Source organism: Amblyraja radiata, chromosome 26 (genome assembly GCF_010909765.2).
Source record: "Amblyraja radiata isolate CabotCenter1 chromosome 26, sAmbRad1.1.pri, whole genome shotgun sequence".
In the NCBI taxonomy this organism is placed as follows: Eukaryota; Metazoa; Chordata; class Chondrichthyes; order Rajiformes; family Rajidae; genus Amblyraja; species Amblyraja radiata.
Window position 1 is genome coordinate 17,525,164 of NC_045981.1, and position 19,241 is coordinate 17,544,404.

The 19,241-nt window shown below is 36.7% G+C and overlaps 1 protein-coding gene across 1 annotated transcript in view; it reads left to right on the forward strand.

Moving 5' to 3' along the window:
- Positions 1-19,241, forward strand: part of tbc1d16 (TBC1 domain family member 16) — a 109,804-nt gene that overhangs the window by 48,540 nt on the left and 42,023 nt on the right. The window contains exons 3-5 of the mRNA XM_033044349.1: positions 3,955-4,600; positions 8,660-8,869; positions 12,506-12,653. Of these exons, the coding sequence (XP_032900240.1) occupies positions 3,955-4,600; positions 8,660-8,869; positions 12,506-12,653 (1,004 nt within the window). The remainder of the gene's footprint in view (positions 1-3,954; positions 4,601-8,659; positions 8,870-12,505; positions 12,654-19,241) is intronic.

Here is a 19,241-nt window from a genome sequence, read left to right on the forward strand (position 1 = left end):
GTATGTCATTGTGGTATATATCATGTCTTGATTGATAAATATGTTTAGTTTGTGACTTTATTTGAAGCAGAAATAATATGTGAATGCTTCATTGAGCATAATTCCGACTGGTAATTACGCACTTCGTCCGAGCACATTATCGCACGCGTCATGAAGCCATCTTAAATGACCACCTAAACTGTCATTTGGCAACCTAAAAAGCTGCCAAGGTTGCCCGGCTGACAACAGAGAAAAAAAATAAGTGAGAGCCCTGCAAGGTGTATAATATTTTTGACACTGTCAGAGGCCTTTCTTACATATGCTGTCACAATGCAATGTAGTCTCTAAACAACCCTTCAGTAATTTTCCTTGCCCTACATTTCAGAATAATAGTGTTTTAAGCCAATAACTCGACACTAGCATTGACAATAAATAAATAAATAAAAAGCGCAGCTTTCCAGCCCCTTATGTCATTGGCCACGCTCGGCTGCAAATCGGTGTCAATCTGGTGGACCACCTTCCTCTAGTCGTGGGGGTGGGGGATTGGGAGGGGCCTCACAAGTGGAACAGCTTAGGGCCTCTCTTCATCTAAATCCAGCCCTGATAATATTTGAACACAAACGACGATTGTTCCTTTATTGCTGCCGTCCCTTGAAGGATTGTTTGAATTAAGTAATAGATGGCTTGCTTTGAAACAGAATTTTGGCAGAGAAAAGTTGCAGAGGAAGGCTGTTTGAAAGAAAGCAACTGAAAGGATTCCAGTTGGCTTCACCAGCAGTTTAATGAATAACGCATAATTTAAAATGTTGATTATTTCTGTTATCTTGCAGAAAATATTAAGTAGAAACTCATACCAGTAAGTTCTTACAATAAATATGATGAGGTAATTGTGGGACAGTGCATATTGTAGCAGTGAATTCTGGTACTGAGATGCACTTAGCTAAATGTAGGCTGATTACGGTGTACTTTAAAAAAAACAATATTTGTTTTTGAATGAGCTACTTGCTAAGCAAACAAAAAGTAATGAAAAATCTTTAGAGACTTTTCTTTAAATAACTGTGCACTTTTATTGTGAATGCAGACACGTTTATGAACGATTAAAGAGATAGGAATATATCAGTGTGTATAGAATATATCAATATATCAAATTGGTTTGAATTTATAAAGTACTTTCGAAGAATAAAAATTAATGTGGAATAAGATGTAGAAGTTCCGAAGGACTGAGATACATAAACCCAAGATGGATTTAAGAGGATAAACTTCAAATATAACATTGTCACAGTCATTTTCTGTGCAGAGGCCAGACATGATAATGAACTATTTTCTGCATTTTTCATCAGGTTTGTTGATGTTCTTCTTAAGTAAGATCATAAACATTTCCTTGCAGCCAAGCTTGTGACAAAAGATAATCAATTTATAAAATGCACTGACATGACTTTCTTCTGATCTAATTAAGATTTAATATAGTGTCTTATAATTAATAACTGCCAGTTATAGTTTATTTGGCAGCACACTCACTTTGAGTTCAGAAACTGATCTGGCGGTTTATGCACAAAATTCTGAGTTAAATAATTGTGTGAAGCACTGAAAAAGTGTTATATTGATGGGGGTACTATTACAAGATTGAGACATTAAAGCAAAGCCTCTTCTTCTCTCGGTTAAAGGACATAATGGAATATGTGACATTATTTTGATGAATAGCAGATTTATCTTTGGTATCTTGGCTAATATTTTTCCGTCACTTTACTCCACAAAAACTGATTATTGGTACTTTATCATATTATTGCCGGAGTTAGCTCATTTTGTGCATGTTGGCTCCTGATTTCCTGTATTGCAACTGTGACATTTCTTCAGCACTTTTTTTAAAGTATTTGCAAAGCTAATGACAAATGAAAATCCTTTTGAAACTTTTCATACAAAAAAAAAACAGAATTTTGGATTTTATATACTTGTTCTGTGGTCAGTGTGGACACATTTATGCGTTATTTAAGTGATAAAAGTAATGAAAAACAATATGCAAAAGCAAATGATTTTCTTATAGAAGCTTTTGCATGGCAGAATTGGTAAAAACTCGCTGTTTTCAAGAGTCAATAAACTATATGGAGGAATCTTGTAGAATGTTGTACACCATTGCGTTTTTTTTTAGTAACTCTCTATTTGGATATTGCTATCAGTGGAACTCTTTCCCACACTTCTGGTCTTCTAAAGTCTATTGGTGTAGCAATATCTATTTGATGAGCCAGTCATACTCTAATGTGATATGTCTATATACATCTCTTCTGTTATTTCAATGAATATACTGTTGATTTTAGAGGAATAATTCAGGGCCAAGGTTACTTATTAGCGAAAGGCTTAACTCTGCAGCTTTTAAAGTAGTGGTATATTTTTTTCTCTTTTTTTTTCTGGAGCTTTTTTCAAATATGGACTGGAGTTAAAATGAGCCTGCTTTGCAATCTGCCAGAAAACGTGTTTAGCATTGAAAGTGATCCTGCCACTCTCAAGGTTTTGATAGTTTCATTTTGCTAAGATTATTAGCTGCTTTGTTAATTTCTGGAGACTCCTCACAACATTTCTGCTCAATTACACAAACACTGGAGTAAAGCCCTTCAGGCTGAACAACTGAGGCAAAATATTGATTTTCTTTGATATAATCACTCTTTTTTTTCATGACGATCATGTCACATTACAATCCATCCAAAGACAAATGAGATTGGCCAATAGTCTGTAGATGCGATAGAACAGTAAATAAAAAATATCCTGTTCTTATTTCAGATTTCAAGCAACTACACTTTTCTTTTTGGGTTTTCAGTCAATATGTATAGTTTAAAATCCACTTCAAGCATTTTGAAAGCACAATGTAAATTCTCCAAGATTGCCATTTATTGTTAGTATTAAGTTATTATTAGTAGAATAAGAATTATTTTTACAAGTAGGCCTTGAGGGTTCTTTTGAAATGTTTATCAGTTAAAACCAAAAACATAATCCTTTAATACAATGTTATTCTGTGTTGATATACATTTTATAATATCTCCATATTATGATGAAGAATATGGAGCTGCTAGAGAGGGTATATCCAGGGTTTATAGGGATGATTGTAGGGTTTGGGTGGTTATAGTCATTAGAACGGTGGGAGAAATTAATATGGTAGATATGAAAATCTACTTGTGAGAGAAGGCAGAATTAGGAACTAACAGTCTAAGATGGTCAGTGATCCAACGAGGAATTTGGGAATAGCTTCTCTATCTTTAAAATGGTCGGGCTTAATGATTTGCTTTAACAGGAAACAGTTTAGTTTGGAGATCCGGCATGGATACGGGCTCTCCAGCCCACTGAGTCTACGCCGACCAAGATCACCCGTTCTATGTTATCCCAGTTTTGCAGCTTACTCACTAGGGACAAATTACAAAAGCCAATTAACCTATAAACCTGTACATCTTTAGAATGTGATGAAATAGGAGCACCAGGAGGAAACCCACGTGTTCACAGGGAGAATGTACATACAAACTCTGTAAGGCAGCAACTTTACTGCTGTGGCGCCCCAGTTGAATAACTTTAAGGAGAAGCTAATTAAGTATATAACGATGGTTGGAATAGATGATTCGCTGGTAATCTAAAACAAAAAATTGTGGACAGAGGCTTTTGCTGAGAATAACCAATGGTATGTCCCTGTACTGTATTGCAAAAAACATTAGTTCTTTAGTATTATGAGAGGAAATGCAAAAAAAAATTAAAAGAAATAGAGAACACCATATTATGTTTTATTTCACTTTTGAGATGTGGATAATAATCTCAAAGATTGCATATTACTTCATTTTCCCTCACTTGACAAGCCAAATGCTGAACTGAATTAAGTTTGTAATCAGTGCATATGGGAGGGTTTGATTGTAGATCAATAGTTCATGTCTTTGCATTTTGTTTTTCACTAAAAACTATTTTCCTTGGCTTTTCTTTCTCCTTCCCCATCTTCACATCCAGGTTACTTATGCATACATTTGGAAAAGGATGAATCACTGGGAACTACTCTTATTGTCACCTGGATCCCAAACACCCGCATTCAACGACAAGATGAGGAGGCTTTAAGGTACATCACTCCTGAAAGTTCTCCAGTACGAAAAATACATCGTAGGAGATCCCGGCGTGCACAATCTGCTGTTGTGCAACAACAGCCAAACAGCATAGCACATAAACAAGTTTTGACTTCACCAGAGGATGATGAGATAATAACCGTATCACGGAGTATGACCAATTCAATGTACGTCGTCTCACCAGAGGCGCAACAGAACACATCTCAGCATTCCCTCAGTTTGCATATCTCCCATGGAACATTGCAGCAAACTCCCAAGGATTCAGAAAATGCTTCAGAAATCGCTTCATTAGATTCATCGTTAATCTGCCCCGATGGCCGCAAAGGTCTGGAGGTTCCAACAGAATATCGGGACGAAGTTAATAATAAGCGAGATGAAGGACAACATGAGGCACCGGGTGATCTAACCGCCGATGATGTCAGCAGAGATAGCATGGTTGGGTCGGATTCTGATTCTTTTTCTCCATTATGTCTCTCCCCGATTGGTGACCCATTGGCAGAAAGTAGCAGATCTGTGTTTCTTGATGCAGAAAGCAGGTACTGTCACCAGAAATATCCATGATATTATTGAAACAATTTTAAATACTTTATTGAACATTTTGTAACAAAATATAATTTCAAAGCCATAATTATTGTTGCCAAAAAAAAAGCACAATGCTAGCCCATCTGTTGGATGAAACAGGGCACAACATCATAAACAAAATGCAAAAAGGGTTGCATAAAATAACTTGCTTCTGAAAGACCTTATCTGATATTTCAAATGTAGCCTTACCCAGAGATTAAGGAGGAGTTGCAAGCTTGGGAAAACAGGAAATTGTTGGGCTGAGCCATTGCATTGAAGTAAATTGAGTTTTGCATGCAGAGGGATCATGGTTGCTCACATCATTGCTTCTGCCTGCAAAAATTTTGCTGGAAACCAGCTGTCCTTTTGGCTGCTTCCCATTTCTCATCTCCCTACTGTCCCTCTATGATAGTTTCAAATTCCACATGTTTGCTGAAAATCTCAGCTCTTCGTGACTAAACCTTTCAGTCCCTTTATTGCTGCAGTACAGTGATACTCATCCCCCCCCCCCCCACATTTTTTGTCCTGGAAGAGATAATTTAAGGATATCATAAAACATGGGGATGTTGAGGGTTTCAGAGGAAATGGACATATTACAGGAATGGGAGGAAATGGAAATAGGACAGCAAAGTAGGTAGGATCATCTATGATATCAGCATGATACCTACATGTGTACATATGCAAAATGAATTCCACTGTGCATTTGCACATGTGACAAATAAAGCACCATTGAACTATTGGATGCCAGAGAAAGCCTGAGAGAACGTATGGTTAACTTCTACTTTCAGAGCATAAGAAATAAAAGCAGGAGTAGGCTGTTTATCCACTCAAGTTTGCTCCACCATTCGCTAGAATCACGATTGTTCATTTATCTCAGCACCATTTCCCTTGAATTCCTACACATCTAAAATCTACTGATCTTTGTCTTAAATATACTCACCAAGTGGGGCTATTTCTTGTGTTCTTAAAATGTCCACGTTAAACATTGGGAGAACTGAAGTTGATGTTTATGCAAACCACCACTTATTCCATTTCCCAATTCCGATATGTGTTACTGGCTCAAGATAAAACTGGATTATATGTAGCTTTGACAATCCATTTGATCCTGAGAAGAGCTTGCACGCCTTTTTAAATTGCTCCCCTCAAAATAGTTTTTTTAATTAAATGTTAAATTTTAAAGTTGGCATAATGTCAAATTTTCCTTGCAATGATCTTGCAACAAACTTTGGGATATTTTGCCATATGAAGCTATATGAATGTGTTTTGTTGTTGTTACTGAGTGAAAAGGTCACATAAGACTGATGCCATCTTTCGAATGATTACCTTACTGCCATGTGTTTGATAGTCTGGGACTGATAGACAATAGGTGCAGGAGTAGGCCATTCGGCCCTTCGAGCCAGCATTGCTGGTATTATGATATTATGATATTGTGATATTATGGTATAACTGATTTTATGCAACAGTTGGGAACAGTTGTAGTTTGAATTTTGAAAGTCAATATGTCATTTTCTTGACTTTCCTATTGGCGATATTAGCTCCAAATAGTTTATGACACAAAATAACTGTTGAAATGTGTGAAGATGGGAGAGAATCAAAAAAATCTGTAAGTATAACTATGTGTATTGCTTTAACGAATTAGGATTATCTCTAATCCACCACAAAGTACAGAAATTCCAAATATTATGTTTAGAATATGACTGCTTAAGGGCTCCTTTTCTGAACATACACATGGGAGGAAAGTGAGAGACAGGGTTTGAGAGGAGTGGACATCAGAGGGCCTATTGTCAAATAAATCATTTTCTACTAATTAAGGCTTTGTGTGATCATTTGCATAATGATCCCAAAGAACCAAGCTTTATAAAATATTTAATATTCTGACTGATTTTATTGTGGAATTAGTCTATTAAATGGTACCAAAACCTTGATTGGCTGACAGAGTAGATAACCATGGGTGTTTCTTAAGAAATAGGGTAAAAAATATGATTAGAGATCTTTGTGCAGTGAAAGTATCGTGTGATATGTGAGAATAATAAAAAAATAAGAATTTTTTAAATTTGATCAGCAATGAAAATTGCCGTTGTGCAAACACCAACTTGTGTGGCTGCCAGTGAAAAGATAATTAAATTCTGAAGTAAAGGAAGGGCCATAAGTCGATCATCATAGATAGCAGGAGATAGTTATAGAGTTATTAACATAAAAATGGACTATTTGGCCCACCTTATTCCTGCCGACCAAATTGACATTTGCCTGCATTTGGCCCATAGCCTTCTTATCTATATATCTGTCCAAATGCATTTTAAAAGTCATACCTGCATTGTTTCTATAGTTTCCTCTGGCAGTTTGTTCCAGATACTGAGTGAAAAAGTGCCTGTTAGTTCCATCTTAAATCACTTTCACCTCACCTTAAGTCTATTTCCTTTAGTTTTCTAATCCTCCACCCTGGGGGGAAAAAAACTGTGAGCATTCACTTTATTCTTGACCCTCGAGATCTTGTACTCAATAATTTCACCCCTCAACCTCCTATGCTTATTGGGTCATCCACCATGTATTGTATGTTGGTTTACCAAATTTAGTTTCCATGGATAGTTGTGAGTCACGCTAACAAGGAATCACTTCTTTTACATCCAGCGTCTATTTAAGCAGCAGATGTGACATCTCAAAACTTTGCATCTGTGAGGTACTGTGGATCATCAGCAGCAGCAGAATGGTATATGAGGAGCAATTTCTTTAGTCAGAGGGTGGTGAATTTGTGGAATTTATTGTCGCAGAAGGTTCTGGAGGCCAAGTCAGTGGATATTTTTAAGGCAGAGATAGATAGATTATTGATTAGGATGGGTAAGGGGTTATGGGGAGAAGGCAGAAGGCAGAAGAATTAGCCATGGCAGGGTAGACTTGATGGGCCGAATGGCCTAATTCTGCTGATTAAGTGAGTTCAGAGGAAAATGCAAACTTTTTGGCACTTATGGCATAAAAAATGACACACTCAACTCCTAAGATTGCTCAAAGATCCAGTTCAATGAGAAAAGTACATGATTTACCTGCAGGTACGTGACTGCTAATCTGTACTTTTCATCAGTGACCAAGTCAAGGTAAAGGAATTAACACATGATTTCCACCAGTGAGCAATTCCAGCAGCAGTTTCAATCATCTTTGACATATTTTACTTCACTTATTTTTAAGTAGCTTTTGGAGGTTTTTATTTGCAATGGGAATCCCCTATTTTCTTTGATGGTGAGATGCCAACGCAATTCATTTGCTTTCTTTCAATATGCTTGCTAATCGTACAAATTATAGGTTCTTCTATTTTGAAAACAAATAATTAGAGCCAAGTTTTGAAAAAGAGCTGAAATTCACAGTGTATTTGGTTTATGCTGGATGATACATTGCATGGAATGCTTTAGAGTTTGGAGCGTGAATTTTGAGTGTAACCTCTGATTTTAAATTTACTTGTTTTAATAACAAGGAATAATAACGATTATGTCTTCTGGTTGAAAATTTTAATTTTGTTAGAAAATATTATTGAGTGCTTATTCCACTGGTTTTACTGAATTTTCAAATCTATTTTAAACTGGGAATTGGTAATAACTTTGTAAAGGGAATATACTTACTGAAGTTGCTGCACTCATCTCTGAAGGAGTTGAATTAATATATCTGCCTGAACCTGAGGAACAGTTAATCATCTATTAACTCTGCACCTATGTATTGTTGAAGTATAGTATAATTCAAGCCAGTAACTCCAATGATAGGGTCATCTTACTTTCCTAGTTTAGTTTATTTTAATAATGTATGACCATGGTAAAAATAGCTATTGAAATTATTAATATTAATTAAAATAGGCGTGAATGGATTATTGATAGCAAACTTAACTAACCTTAGTTAAAACCCTGACTTCGGATAGACTAATTTGGTAACATTAATAATAAATTTACTATCGTTGTTTTGCATGTTTGTGTTTCCCAACTAAACACTGTAATTTTACCTCAGAAAATGGTCTTTAATAATCACTTTCTCTCCCCTTTTTCCTCATTATACAGAGAGATGTGTGAAGAACATATGGCTCATTTGGCGAGCACCATGTCAGACCACTCCTCTGATGCAGAGTACACTTTGCAGTTTACTGAGAATTGTACACAACCGCAAAGCACAAAATGGGAAGAGCAGCAGAAGGTGTTGGCACTTGAGCAACTCTATGGTGTTTTTAGAGTTGATTTGAGCCAAATGCGATCACTGCGCCTTTTTTTCAGGTTAGAAATCTAGCTCCCTAATATAAGGGATTTCTCCATTTATTATTTCTTTATTTTTTCTCCCATTTGAATGTTTCATCTGTAAAGAGAAGTTCAAAACAGTTTATATAAAAGATGCTCTCTCTATAATCAATTTGGATTGTTACCTGGAATAATTCCAACATGCTCAGTGAGCCTAATTGGCATGACTGATAAGGAAGATACTACTGCCTGCGCTGCATGAAGGTGTGGTAGAGCCTGCATTTTTAAATCTATTGCAATGTGTGTGTTATCATGTCATTAATAAATGCTGCTTGCTTAATCCTTCAGTTGTTAAAATTGTTGTACTGAGAGAATTGTTATGCTTGTTCCTTCATGTTAAATTGATCTAGAACTCATGCTGGCAGTTGATTTTTAGTTCTACTTTTGGACTGGATTAATATTTTTTGTCAGGGTTTATATTTGTGGATGCTTTCTTGATGACAAATAAAGACATTGAGTTTATTTTTCCTATGATATAATTTGTTTTGGAAAAGGAAATTATCAGGAAAAAATAATATTGTTTATTAAATACCTGAACTATTTTTTTTTTTTTAAATGGTTTCATCTGCAACGATTGAATCCAGATTAAATTAGTTAGATGATATATACAAAATGCTGGAGTAACTCAACGGGTCAGGCAGCATCTCTAGAGTAAAAGGATGGATGAACCCTTCTTCAGACTTAGTTAAATAAGAAATCCAGTGACGGAGCTCCTTAGACTTCCTTACAGTTGGGACAGACTTTTGAAGGAATAACAATAATATAATTAGTCATTGTTTAATTTGGATATGGCAATGCCTTTATTTCCTGGACAATAAAGTGCAACATTTGATGCAAATGAATAATAATTAAGTAATTATCATTTTTTTGTCAACTGATGACTGATGTACCTGACTTTGATTCTAGATTTCTTAATATCCTATTTTCTATGTTTTCTGGATGGAATATATAGTTGACCTTCACTGAGCGTCCTTTAGCTAATAACAATTAAAAGCAGACAAAAATAATCAAAAGCAGACAGAGACTGCGTTTTTTAATAAATTCATAACAGATGAGTAGTACCAGAACTCATTGCAAAGGGATTTACCAATATACGTTTCAATTTCTGGTCTCTTTCAAGACTTGGACGAACCACTGAAGTTTATGTATTGATATTCATGTATTGACCTTTATTTTGTTAAGCTGACAAATAATGGAAGTTGCTGGCCATTGAATGTTAAGTTTTGCAGGTGCTATTTAGTAATTCATTGTTACCACTTTGAAGTAAGTTAAATTGGATTATATGCACACAGGTTGATACTTTTGTGCATAATGTATAAACTATAAAGCAAATAGTTTCAAGTTTGTAATGTCTATGGAAAGGAGCCAACAGGATGCAGCTATTATCACAAAGGAGGCAGGATGAAGGGTGCCACCCAAAATTTAGTGAGTCGCCAACAATCTTTAGTTGCAACAGTTTATTCGATTGGATGCAGGTTATATTGCTTTGGTTTTATCTGCAATAACATCTTTCAATATCTTCGGGTTCAAAATAATTAGCATAATTGAAGTATTAATTCTTGTAATTATTTCACCATTTTAGAGAGATGGAGATTGCAATATTTAAATATATATATCTATATAATATTGATTTGAATTTGACTATTAGGTGATTTGGAAAAGGTTACTTTAAGCAGTTTTGATGTATTAAATGCCAGCCTGAGGAAATGTCATCTCTGGCTTTGAAGGAAAGGATTGAAGTTTTTTTTTAAATTGCTTTCTTCCTTTATTCTTGTTTTGCTTACTTTGCATACCCCTTGTGACACCGGAATGCATTAACATCTGATTATAATTGTCTTTCTGCTGATGCATAAGATGATAAGAATATGAAAGTGGACTTCTGATAACAACACATTGCTATGGGATTACTGTCGTGCTGTTTTATGAATTAATGTCATTCAGCACTGAATGTTTTTTGCAGTTTTTAAAATGAACAGTTCTGGATTTCCACATCAATAAATAGTTTATTTTATCTTTTCTGACCATGACTGCTAAAAATAGTCTTCAATTCCCCAAAGAATTTGTAGGAGTCCCAGTCATCTTGCAGCTTCAGCGTTATTAGATGATATAGGTTTGCTGCTTCATGTTAAATTCATACTTTTGGTTCGTTGTGATTGGAAGTGGTACCACTTTCACTCTCCATTTTGGAAAATGGAATAAGAGTGTATTTAAAATACAGCCTTTTGTAAGAGTGTTAAAAATCGTTGTCAATTAAAAAAAAATGAATAAGTGGCAACCAAACACTTGACTAAAAATAATACATGTAATTATTCATTGATGTCGTTACCATTTGAATCTTGAGGACTAAAAAGCTGCAAAGAAAGTAATTTCCTGAGATTTAATCACAGCACAATTTAAAAAAAATGCATCTCTGTATGTTCATGAAACTAAAAGATCATTGTTCATAAACAAAGATATATTTAACTAAGAAATGCACAATGCGCTATTTCAGATATTTCATAGCCTCAACAAATGCCATTAACATTTTACTTTTAAATGCTCAGGAAATTGTAGGAAGATGCATGCAAATGTCTTTCCATTTTTAAATAGAATTCTGGAATGCAACTGCTTCTGTAATTGACTCTGGAGTACAAAATCCATTTCTTCAAGTACATCATTAGTGTACTTGGTTCTATGCGATCATGGTATAAAGAAAGTAAAGATTACGCAGTGTGCTTCTCAATCAATAAACACTTTCACTGCTCTATTCACTTAATAGTTGATACTTCAGTGGTTGCCCATCTGAATAGAAATAATGAAAGGAGAGGTTAGATTTCCTCTTAAGTATCTGAATAACATGGCACTTTAACTGACTGCAAAAACATTTGCCGGTAAAAAAATTTATTGAATAGTTTAGCATTTGCTAAGCCACGTATTCCTTTTGAAAAAGAATTATCAAACATTCCTCCACCCAACTAGAGCTTTTTGTAATATTTGTTTGAAATTATCAGAATTTCCTTCATGCATGTCATTATAACAATATTTTTGATTTGATCCATATCTTAATCCATGTTTAAATGTCTTCTGTAGATTTATGAAGTATAATGTTGAATGTCATGGTGCCCAATTAGTACATTTAAAAGACAGTAATACTTGCAAACAATGGGTCTGTTGCCATCTGTAGTCAACATGGTTATGGAAGTTTACAAGCCCAAATGTTCATGTTCTACTTTCACCACATATGTTCATTGAAATGCTGTATGCTTCCAACTTGTTATATTTTGTTTGTTTTTCTATAATTGCAGAATTTTGCTCCATATCAAACAATGTATTCTGCCAGTACGATATTAAATTATCCAGCACAGAACTACACTTGGAAATTTTTTTTTTGTAATGCACAAAGGCAATTCACTCCATCAACTTGCTTTTGATAATTTGTGAAGCCTGGAATACTATTTATTGTCTCCCCATTGGAGTTTGGCATCCCAATCCATTCTTAATGGCTATGAATAATCATTCCTTTCCTTTAGAATGAATGTACAAATATTGGCTATATATATAAAACAGAAGGGAAATCTGATAGAGAGAGGTACGGAAACAATGTAATATTCTATATCGCCAATGTTTTTTTCCCAGTGATGAAGCATGCACATGTGGACAACTTGTCATCGCTAGTCGGGAAAGTCAATACAAGATCTTCCATTTTCATCATGGTGGACTTGATAAACTCAGTGAAGTTTTTCAACAATGGAAATATTGCACTGAGACTCATCAAAAGGACCAGGTATGTATTACAGCAGACTGAACCAGGGACCAGGTGATTTTGAGATTTGTTTTTTGAATCACAGGCTATTTACATACCTCATTGTAATATGGAAACAGGTTCTGAATTAATTATATTGCATATTTGAAGATTAACACAATGCTTTGGTAATTGAGGATATTTTGTCAAGGAATTTGCTTTTAAAATTGCAAGAAAGCTTTCTTTCATCTGTCTTAAATTGTTCTCTCAATTTTTTTTTAAATATTCAGGTCGGTTGTATTGAGCTGGATCTCAATACTGTGTGGGGATGCATGAGCATTTGGAAAAATCAATTAGCAGTTTCATCGCAGCCAGCTTTTACACAAATTGGTAACAGACCATCATCAGTCGGCACATCTCCGGCAGACACTGTTTTCAAAGCAGTCTGGTCTATGCTTGGTGACCCATGTGAATAGATTATGGTTGAAAAGGGTTCTAGCTTGCACGAACAGTACAATGGGGATATTGTTGACATCAAGATTCTTCCAAGCTTGGAATCACCAACCCCCACTCCCACCACCCATTGTCTGTTTTGGGAGTGAAACATGACAATGTGAATGAAGTATATTTCCACACCACGATAGAGATAATTGCAAAGTTACTCGTTATTGTTGGGAATATTCAGCTGGTCAGATAGCATTCACAGAGGGAGATTAATAACATTTTATAATACTGGGAAAAGTTAGAAATCAAGAATGTTTGAAATTGTGGTGAAGGAGGAGACACTAAATGACAGTGATAATGGTGAAGACTTATTAATTGTAAATGCGAGTGAGAAATATAAATGAGATGAATTTAAAAAAGGGGAAAATCTGTGCTGGAATTATGAGAAGCAAAGTAGAGAAGCAAAACATTTCCAACAGAAACGTTTTGATAAAAGGTCAATCTGTAAAACGTGGCGAGAGAATAACAGTTAGAGATACAGATTGACCTTTTATCAAAACTTACCAGTACTGATGCAAACCGATACTGATTCAGGTGGCACAGCGGAAGAGTTGCTTCCTTACAATGCTAGAGACCCAGGTTTGACCCTGACTATGGATGCTATCTGTACGGAGTTTGTACATTCTCCCTGTGACCGCATGGGGTTTCTCTGGATGCTCCAGTTTCCACCCACATCCCAATGACATGTAGGTTAATTGGCTTCTGTAAATTGTCCCTAGTGTGTTGGATCGATCTCGTGTATGGCTGATGGCTGTTCGGCATGCACTCGGTGGGCCAAAGGGCCTGTTTCCACACTGTATCTCTAAAATTAGTACTGACACAAACTGAGAAGGCTGTTTATCTCAAATTGTTAAATTCTGTCTTGTCATAATAACTGTAATGACATAATAACATAATGCACGTCATCAGGTGGCACCGCACACGGCAGCCTCGCCAGCAGCTTGTCCGTCATTTCACACTTTTGTTATTTTTTTGTGTGTCAATAGTATGTTTTAAGGATTTCTTAGTCTTTTTTATGTGGGGGGTGGGGTGGAGGGGAAGAGGGGAAACCATTTCCCAGTCACTACCTGGTCGAGGATGCGTCTTTTCTCCAAGTCGCATCTTCGCCCGCCCCCCCCTCATGGCCTACCAACTGGATTGGCGCGGCCTTTCCTGCTGGAGACCGGCCAGAGCTTCAGCGGCGGCGCAGCACTGTATTCTATCACGGAGCAGGCGATGCCTTACCGGGGATCGCTGTGTGGAGCTCCGGAGTGTTGGGCCAGCTGCTTTAACACCATGGAGCGGTGGTTTGTGGTGTTTCCAGCCGCGGACGGCGCTGACTTTAACATCGCAGAGTCCTGGGACCCTTTGCCGAGGGTCGCCAGTGTTGGAGCTCCATCCAGCTCGTCCTGTGGACTTAGGGAGCCGCGGTCTCCGGTAGGAAGCGGCCGATTCAGAAACTCCAAGCCGCTGAGAGTGTTCTCCATTCCGACGCCGGAGCTCCGATCATCCCGGCGAGTGGGCCTTAACATCGGGCCGCCCGTAGCGGCGACTGCGGTGGGCTCAAAGGTCCCGACCGCGGGTAAACAAGAGGAAGATGACTGAACTTTATTGCCTTCACAGTGGGAACGTTAATTCCGCTGTGGGGGCTGTTCATGTTAAATTCGATCGTGTATGGTGTTCTTTTTATTCGAATGGCTGTATGGTAACTCAAATCTCACTGTACAAATTGGTGCATGTGACAATAAATGTAACTTGAACTTGAACTGTAAAGATCCAAGTCAGAATAAAGCCATTGCTTCTCAAACTTGCATTGAACTGTTGAAAGCATAAGTGGGATAGACAATTAAAATGACACCAACCCAAATTCAATTATATTTAGGTACTAAAATGTTGTTCTTGCAAATGAATTGAAAAATAAACATTTGTCTTCATGAAAATTGACATCAAAACGTGATGGGCTACACCTGATTTCACATCACGAACTCTGCAAAGTTTAAGGATTATTTTTAATTTATGTCGTTATTTAAGCCCCATGCACAATCCCATTTGTTTTACAAATAAAGGCTACCTTTTCAGACAGTTTTCAGACACTATTTTTGATTAATTTATTTTACTTGGTTTATTTTAATAAGAAAAGTCTCGACCATTTTTACAGCATGATATGTAGCAGGAGCGACAGTGGATGCACTGCACAGATCATTATTTAAAACTCTAGGGATCTTGAAGAATCTGACAATTTCCAAAAGAATTGTGTCTCCTTCTCCACACCTTCATATCTGAGAAATCCAATTATAGCAGAGGAGAAGGATCACCCACTGGCAAGGTTGAAGCAAGAAAGAATTAATTAACTGGACGTTATTTTTAGCAAACTCTGAGAGATACAATGGTCTTTTTGTCTAAGAAAACTGATTAGTAATGAACAACAATAAAAATTGAATAACAATGTTGCGCCTGACATCTGCACCCGCTGAGTTTCCCCAGCAATTTTGTGTACCATCTTATATGTCTATCTACAGTGCTCTTCCTGTTTTCTCTTGCCTGTGCTGTTTAACTCTCTTTAAAATCTAAGCACATCCATTCAACAAATTGGTACTCTTTACAGATTTAGGAAGATGTAGAGCCAAGAAACTAGATGCTGGTTTACCAAAACACCCCACAAAGAACTGGAGAAACTCAGCAGTCTGGCAGCATTTCTAGAGGACATGCATAGGCAATGTTTTGGATTAGGACCCTTCTTCGAAATCTAGATGACATTTTGGGTCCCGATCTGAAAAGTCATCTTTCCATGCCCTCCAGGAATACTGTCCAACCTGCTAAGTTACTTTAGCACTTTTTTTTAAATTTAAGAAAATCCATTAATTTAAGAACTCTGTGATATTCTCAAAATGTCCACTGTTCTACGGTGTTAATGGGATGTTTGTATTCTAATTTTTTTCTTCAGCGTGTTGAATTAAGATAGCACAGTTGGAATCCTATACGTCTTTATCATTGGTATAAGAAACCACGAGAGAGATTTCCACTGCATTTAGGATCTCATTCTCACATTTCTGGCATTCGTGACTCAGCTGTAGAGATTCCCGAGATGGTCACGCCACGATGCACACAGGCTCTGGTTTCCTGCACAGATGACATCAGACTTTGTATAATGCTTTGCAGCCTGAATGACAACTTTTGGATAGTGCTTAGTTTAGTTTAGAGATACAGCGTGGAAACAGGCCTTCAGCCCACCGGGTCCGTGCCAACCAACGATCACCAGTACACTACTTCTATCCTACACACATAGGGACATTTTACAGAAGACAATTAACCAATAAACATGCACATCTTTGGAAAGTGGGAGGAAACCGGAGCACTTGGAAAAAAAAACCACGGTCACAGGGACGACGTACAAACTACACACAGACAACACCTGAAGTAAGAATCGAACCTGGGTCTCTGGCACTGTGAAATAGCAACTCTACTGCTGCGCCACTGGGCCACCTCAATTCTTTCATACCCAGGTACTGAGAAGTCCCTTTTTCTAACATTAATATAAATAAAACAAAGTGATAGAAACATTCAGCAGATCAAGGTGTATCTGGTGTAAAAATAAAATGTTTGTTACTATTGTCAGAATTGATAACAATGAAGAGAGCATGGGAAGGAAAAATCTGATGTCAATAAAGTATAATTGGATCATTGAACTTGTCCCTGTCATGTTGTTGAGGTAGCTGCTGACTCAAAAAAAGTATCTTGACTATATTTCCATTCACCCTCTTGATGTGATTCCTGTCCACTCTCCTGGTTTTCCCTTTTTCATCTGTTCTGACCAGGTAATTCTTGATATCAGTACCTCTTAGTTAAGATTATCTTCCATTATGGGGGTTTTTTGAGGCTCAGATGTGCATATAAATTTCTGAAAGTCCTGTGAAATGTTGTGATTACATCATTTGTATGTGGGCCTCAGTCAAGGAGGACATTTATGAGGGAATGGTTTTGGCATAATTTGCTTGTTTAGTTTGGCTAAAATGCTTAGTGTTTCTTCTGGATTCTTTTTCTGATGCTGCCAAATCTTAGTCCCATTTTCACATTTTGGTGAGTATTGAAGAATAAATCTGGATTTTTTTGTGTTTAGCCTCAACCACTCAGTACACTAGTTTCTTCAGTTAGGTCAATAGGATCCACATTCACTACACAATTGACAGAATCTGAAAACTTAGACTTAGAATTGAACTTGAATTTAACTTGGCAAGACAGAATAGCCATCACCTCCAGGGGAAAAAAAAGTTAGCAAGGAGGGCTGAAGGAAACATTTTAAAATAATAAAATGCTTCCTATTGTGCACATTTATCATTGTTTTTGAGGCTGAAATGTATTTTTTGTGCTTTTGGCCTGTATGCAACTAATTATAGGGCAGGACATTATATAGACACCAGATTACAGTATTATGTTACTCATCTATTCAATAGTTTTCAGATTTCACAGGAAATCCAGAATGTTTTTTCTAAGAAATGGAGTAAAGATTGGAGCCAATAAATTCACCCATTAAATGTCAGTCCATATTGGCTTGTAGAAGGTGTACTTTTACACTGGAATTGATTGAAACAGTTTTTCTTTCCTTCCTTTCTCCACCTCTTTAAGCTGTTCTATCAAACAGCTTTCACAAACTGTGAAACCTCACCAAATGCTGATAACTAAGTTCACGTTATTTAAGGCAGAGAGTTAGACTTGGGGCATCTTGGTTAGCTGTCTGATGCTATTGCTCTATAATTTAATTTGCATTTTGTTAATTGATTTTAGGAGTGCAATCACTGAGTGTTAAAACACGCCATATTAATTTAGTGTTTTGTGAAATCCCTTTGGCCTGAATTATAGCCTGGGCCATCTGTGGCTTTATGGAGACCCATTTAACTGCATTCTGTATGTGTTTCTTGATTCCATTCCAGTTAAATTTATTAGTGTTTGGACATTATGCTTTTTGTTACTTATATATTACTTTATCGTTTAGTAAATGATTTCCCTGTAGAGACCATGATTTTTTTTTTTTTTTTGCTTGTTTCAAAGTGAGCTGTGTGTACTTTAGTTTGGCAAGACTTTGCAAATGGTGAATTCTCACCATCTCAGCTGTGCAACTTATAGCTGAGGCCAAGAAGAGCACTGGCATTTAATAGCAGGAAGGAAATGTGGAAACATCACCATAAGAGACATCTCGATGCATCTTTTTTTTTTAAATAGTGTGCAAATCAAGGCACACAAATCAATTCAATACATTTTACAATCAAGTTACTTGACCACTCCAGATTGCCAAATGCTGTTTGCAAGCATGCATCTTAGATCGTGGAGTTCAAAGCATTTAAAAGGAATAAGAAAGTCTGTGTTTTATATCAGTGGCTGCCATAAAACACGAGGAACAATAGAATGATTGAAGTATGCATGGTGCCAACAACAATTTGCTCTGAAATTCTGAAATCCCCATGATTCATCTTCTGAACATTGCTATGAACAACATAAACACTGCTGGAGAACTAAATAAAAATTGACATACTTTCTGCTCTTTTTGAAAAATCTACTACAAATTTTGGGGAAGAAATAAAAGATGGCTATTGATCAGTTAGGTCCATTAAAGTTGACCGGTAAATTAGCATGTCCAACCTGAGTTCATAACTCAAATATATTGGTTCCTTGATTGTAAATATCAGTAATAATGTATTGTGCATAGCAATAGTCCGGTGAACCTCACATCGGCGGTAGGGAAGCTATTGGAGACGATTTTACAGGATAGGATTCACATTAATTTTGAAGATAATGTGTGAATTGGGGATGATCAGCACGGCTTTGGCTGCAACAGGTCATGTCTTATAAATGTTATTGAGATTTTTGAGGAGGTGACGAAGATGATTGAGGGTAGGGCAGTACATATTGTCTATGTGGATTTTAGTAAGGCATATGGTATAGTCCATCATGGTAGACTGATTCACAAGATTAAGATGTAGCAGATCCACTGTGACGTTGTAGATCCACATCCATATATATATGTCTGAAGAAGGGTTTTGGCCCGAAACGTTGCCTATTTCCTTCGCTCCATAGATGCTGCTGCACCCGCTGAGTTTCTCCAGCTTTTTTGTGTACCTTCCATATATATATTGTTGTGGACAGTGAGGAAGG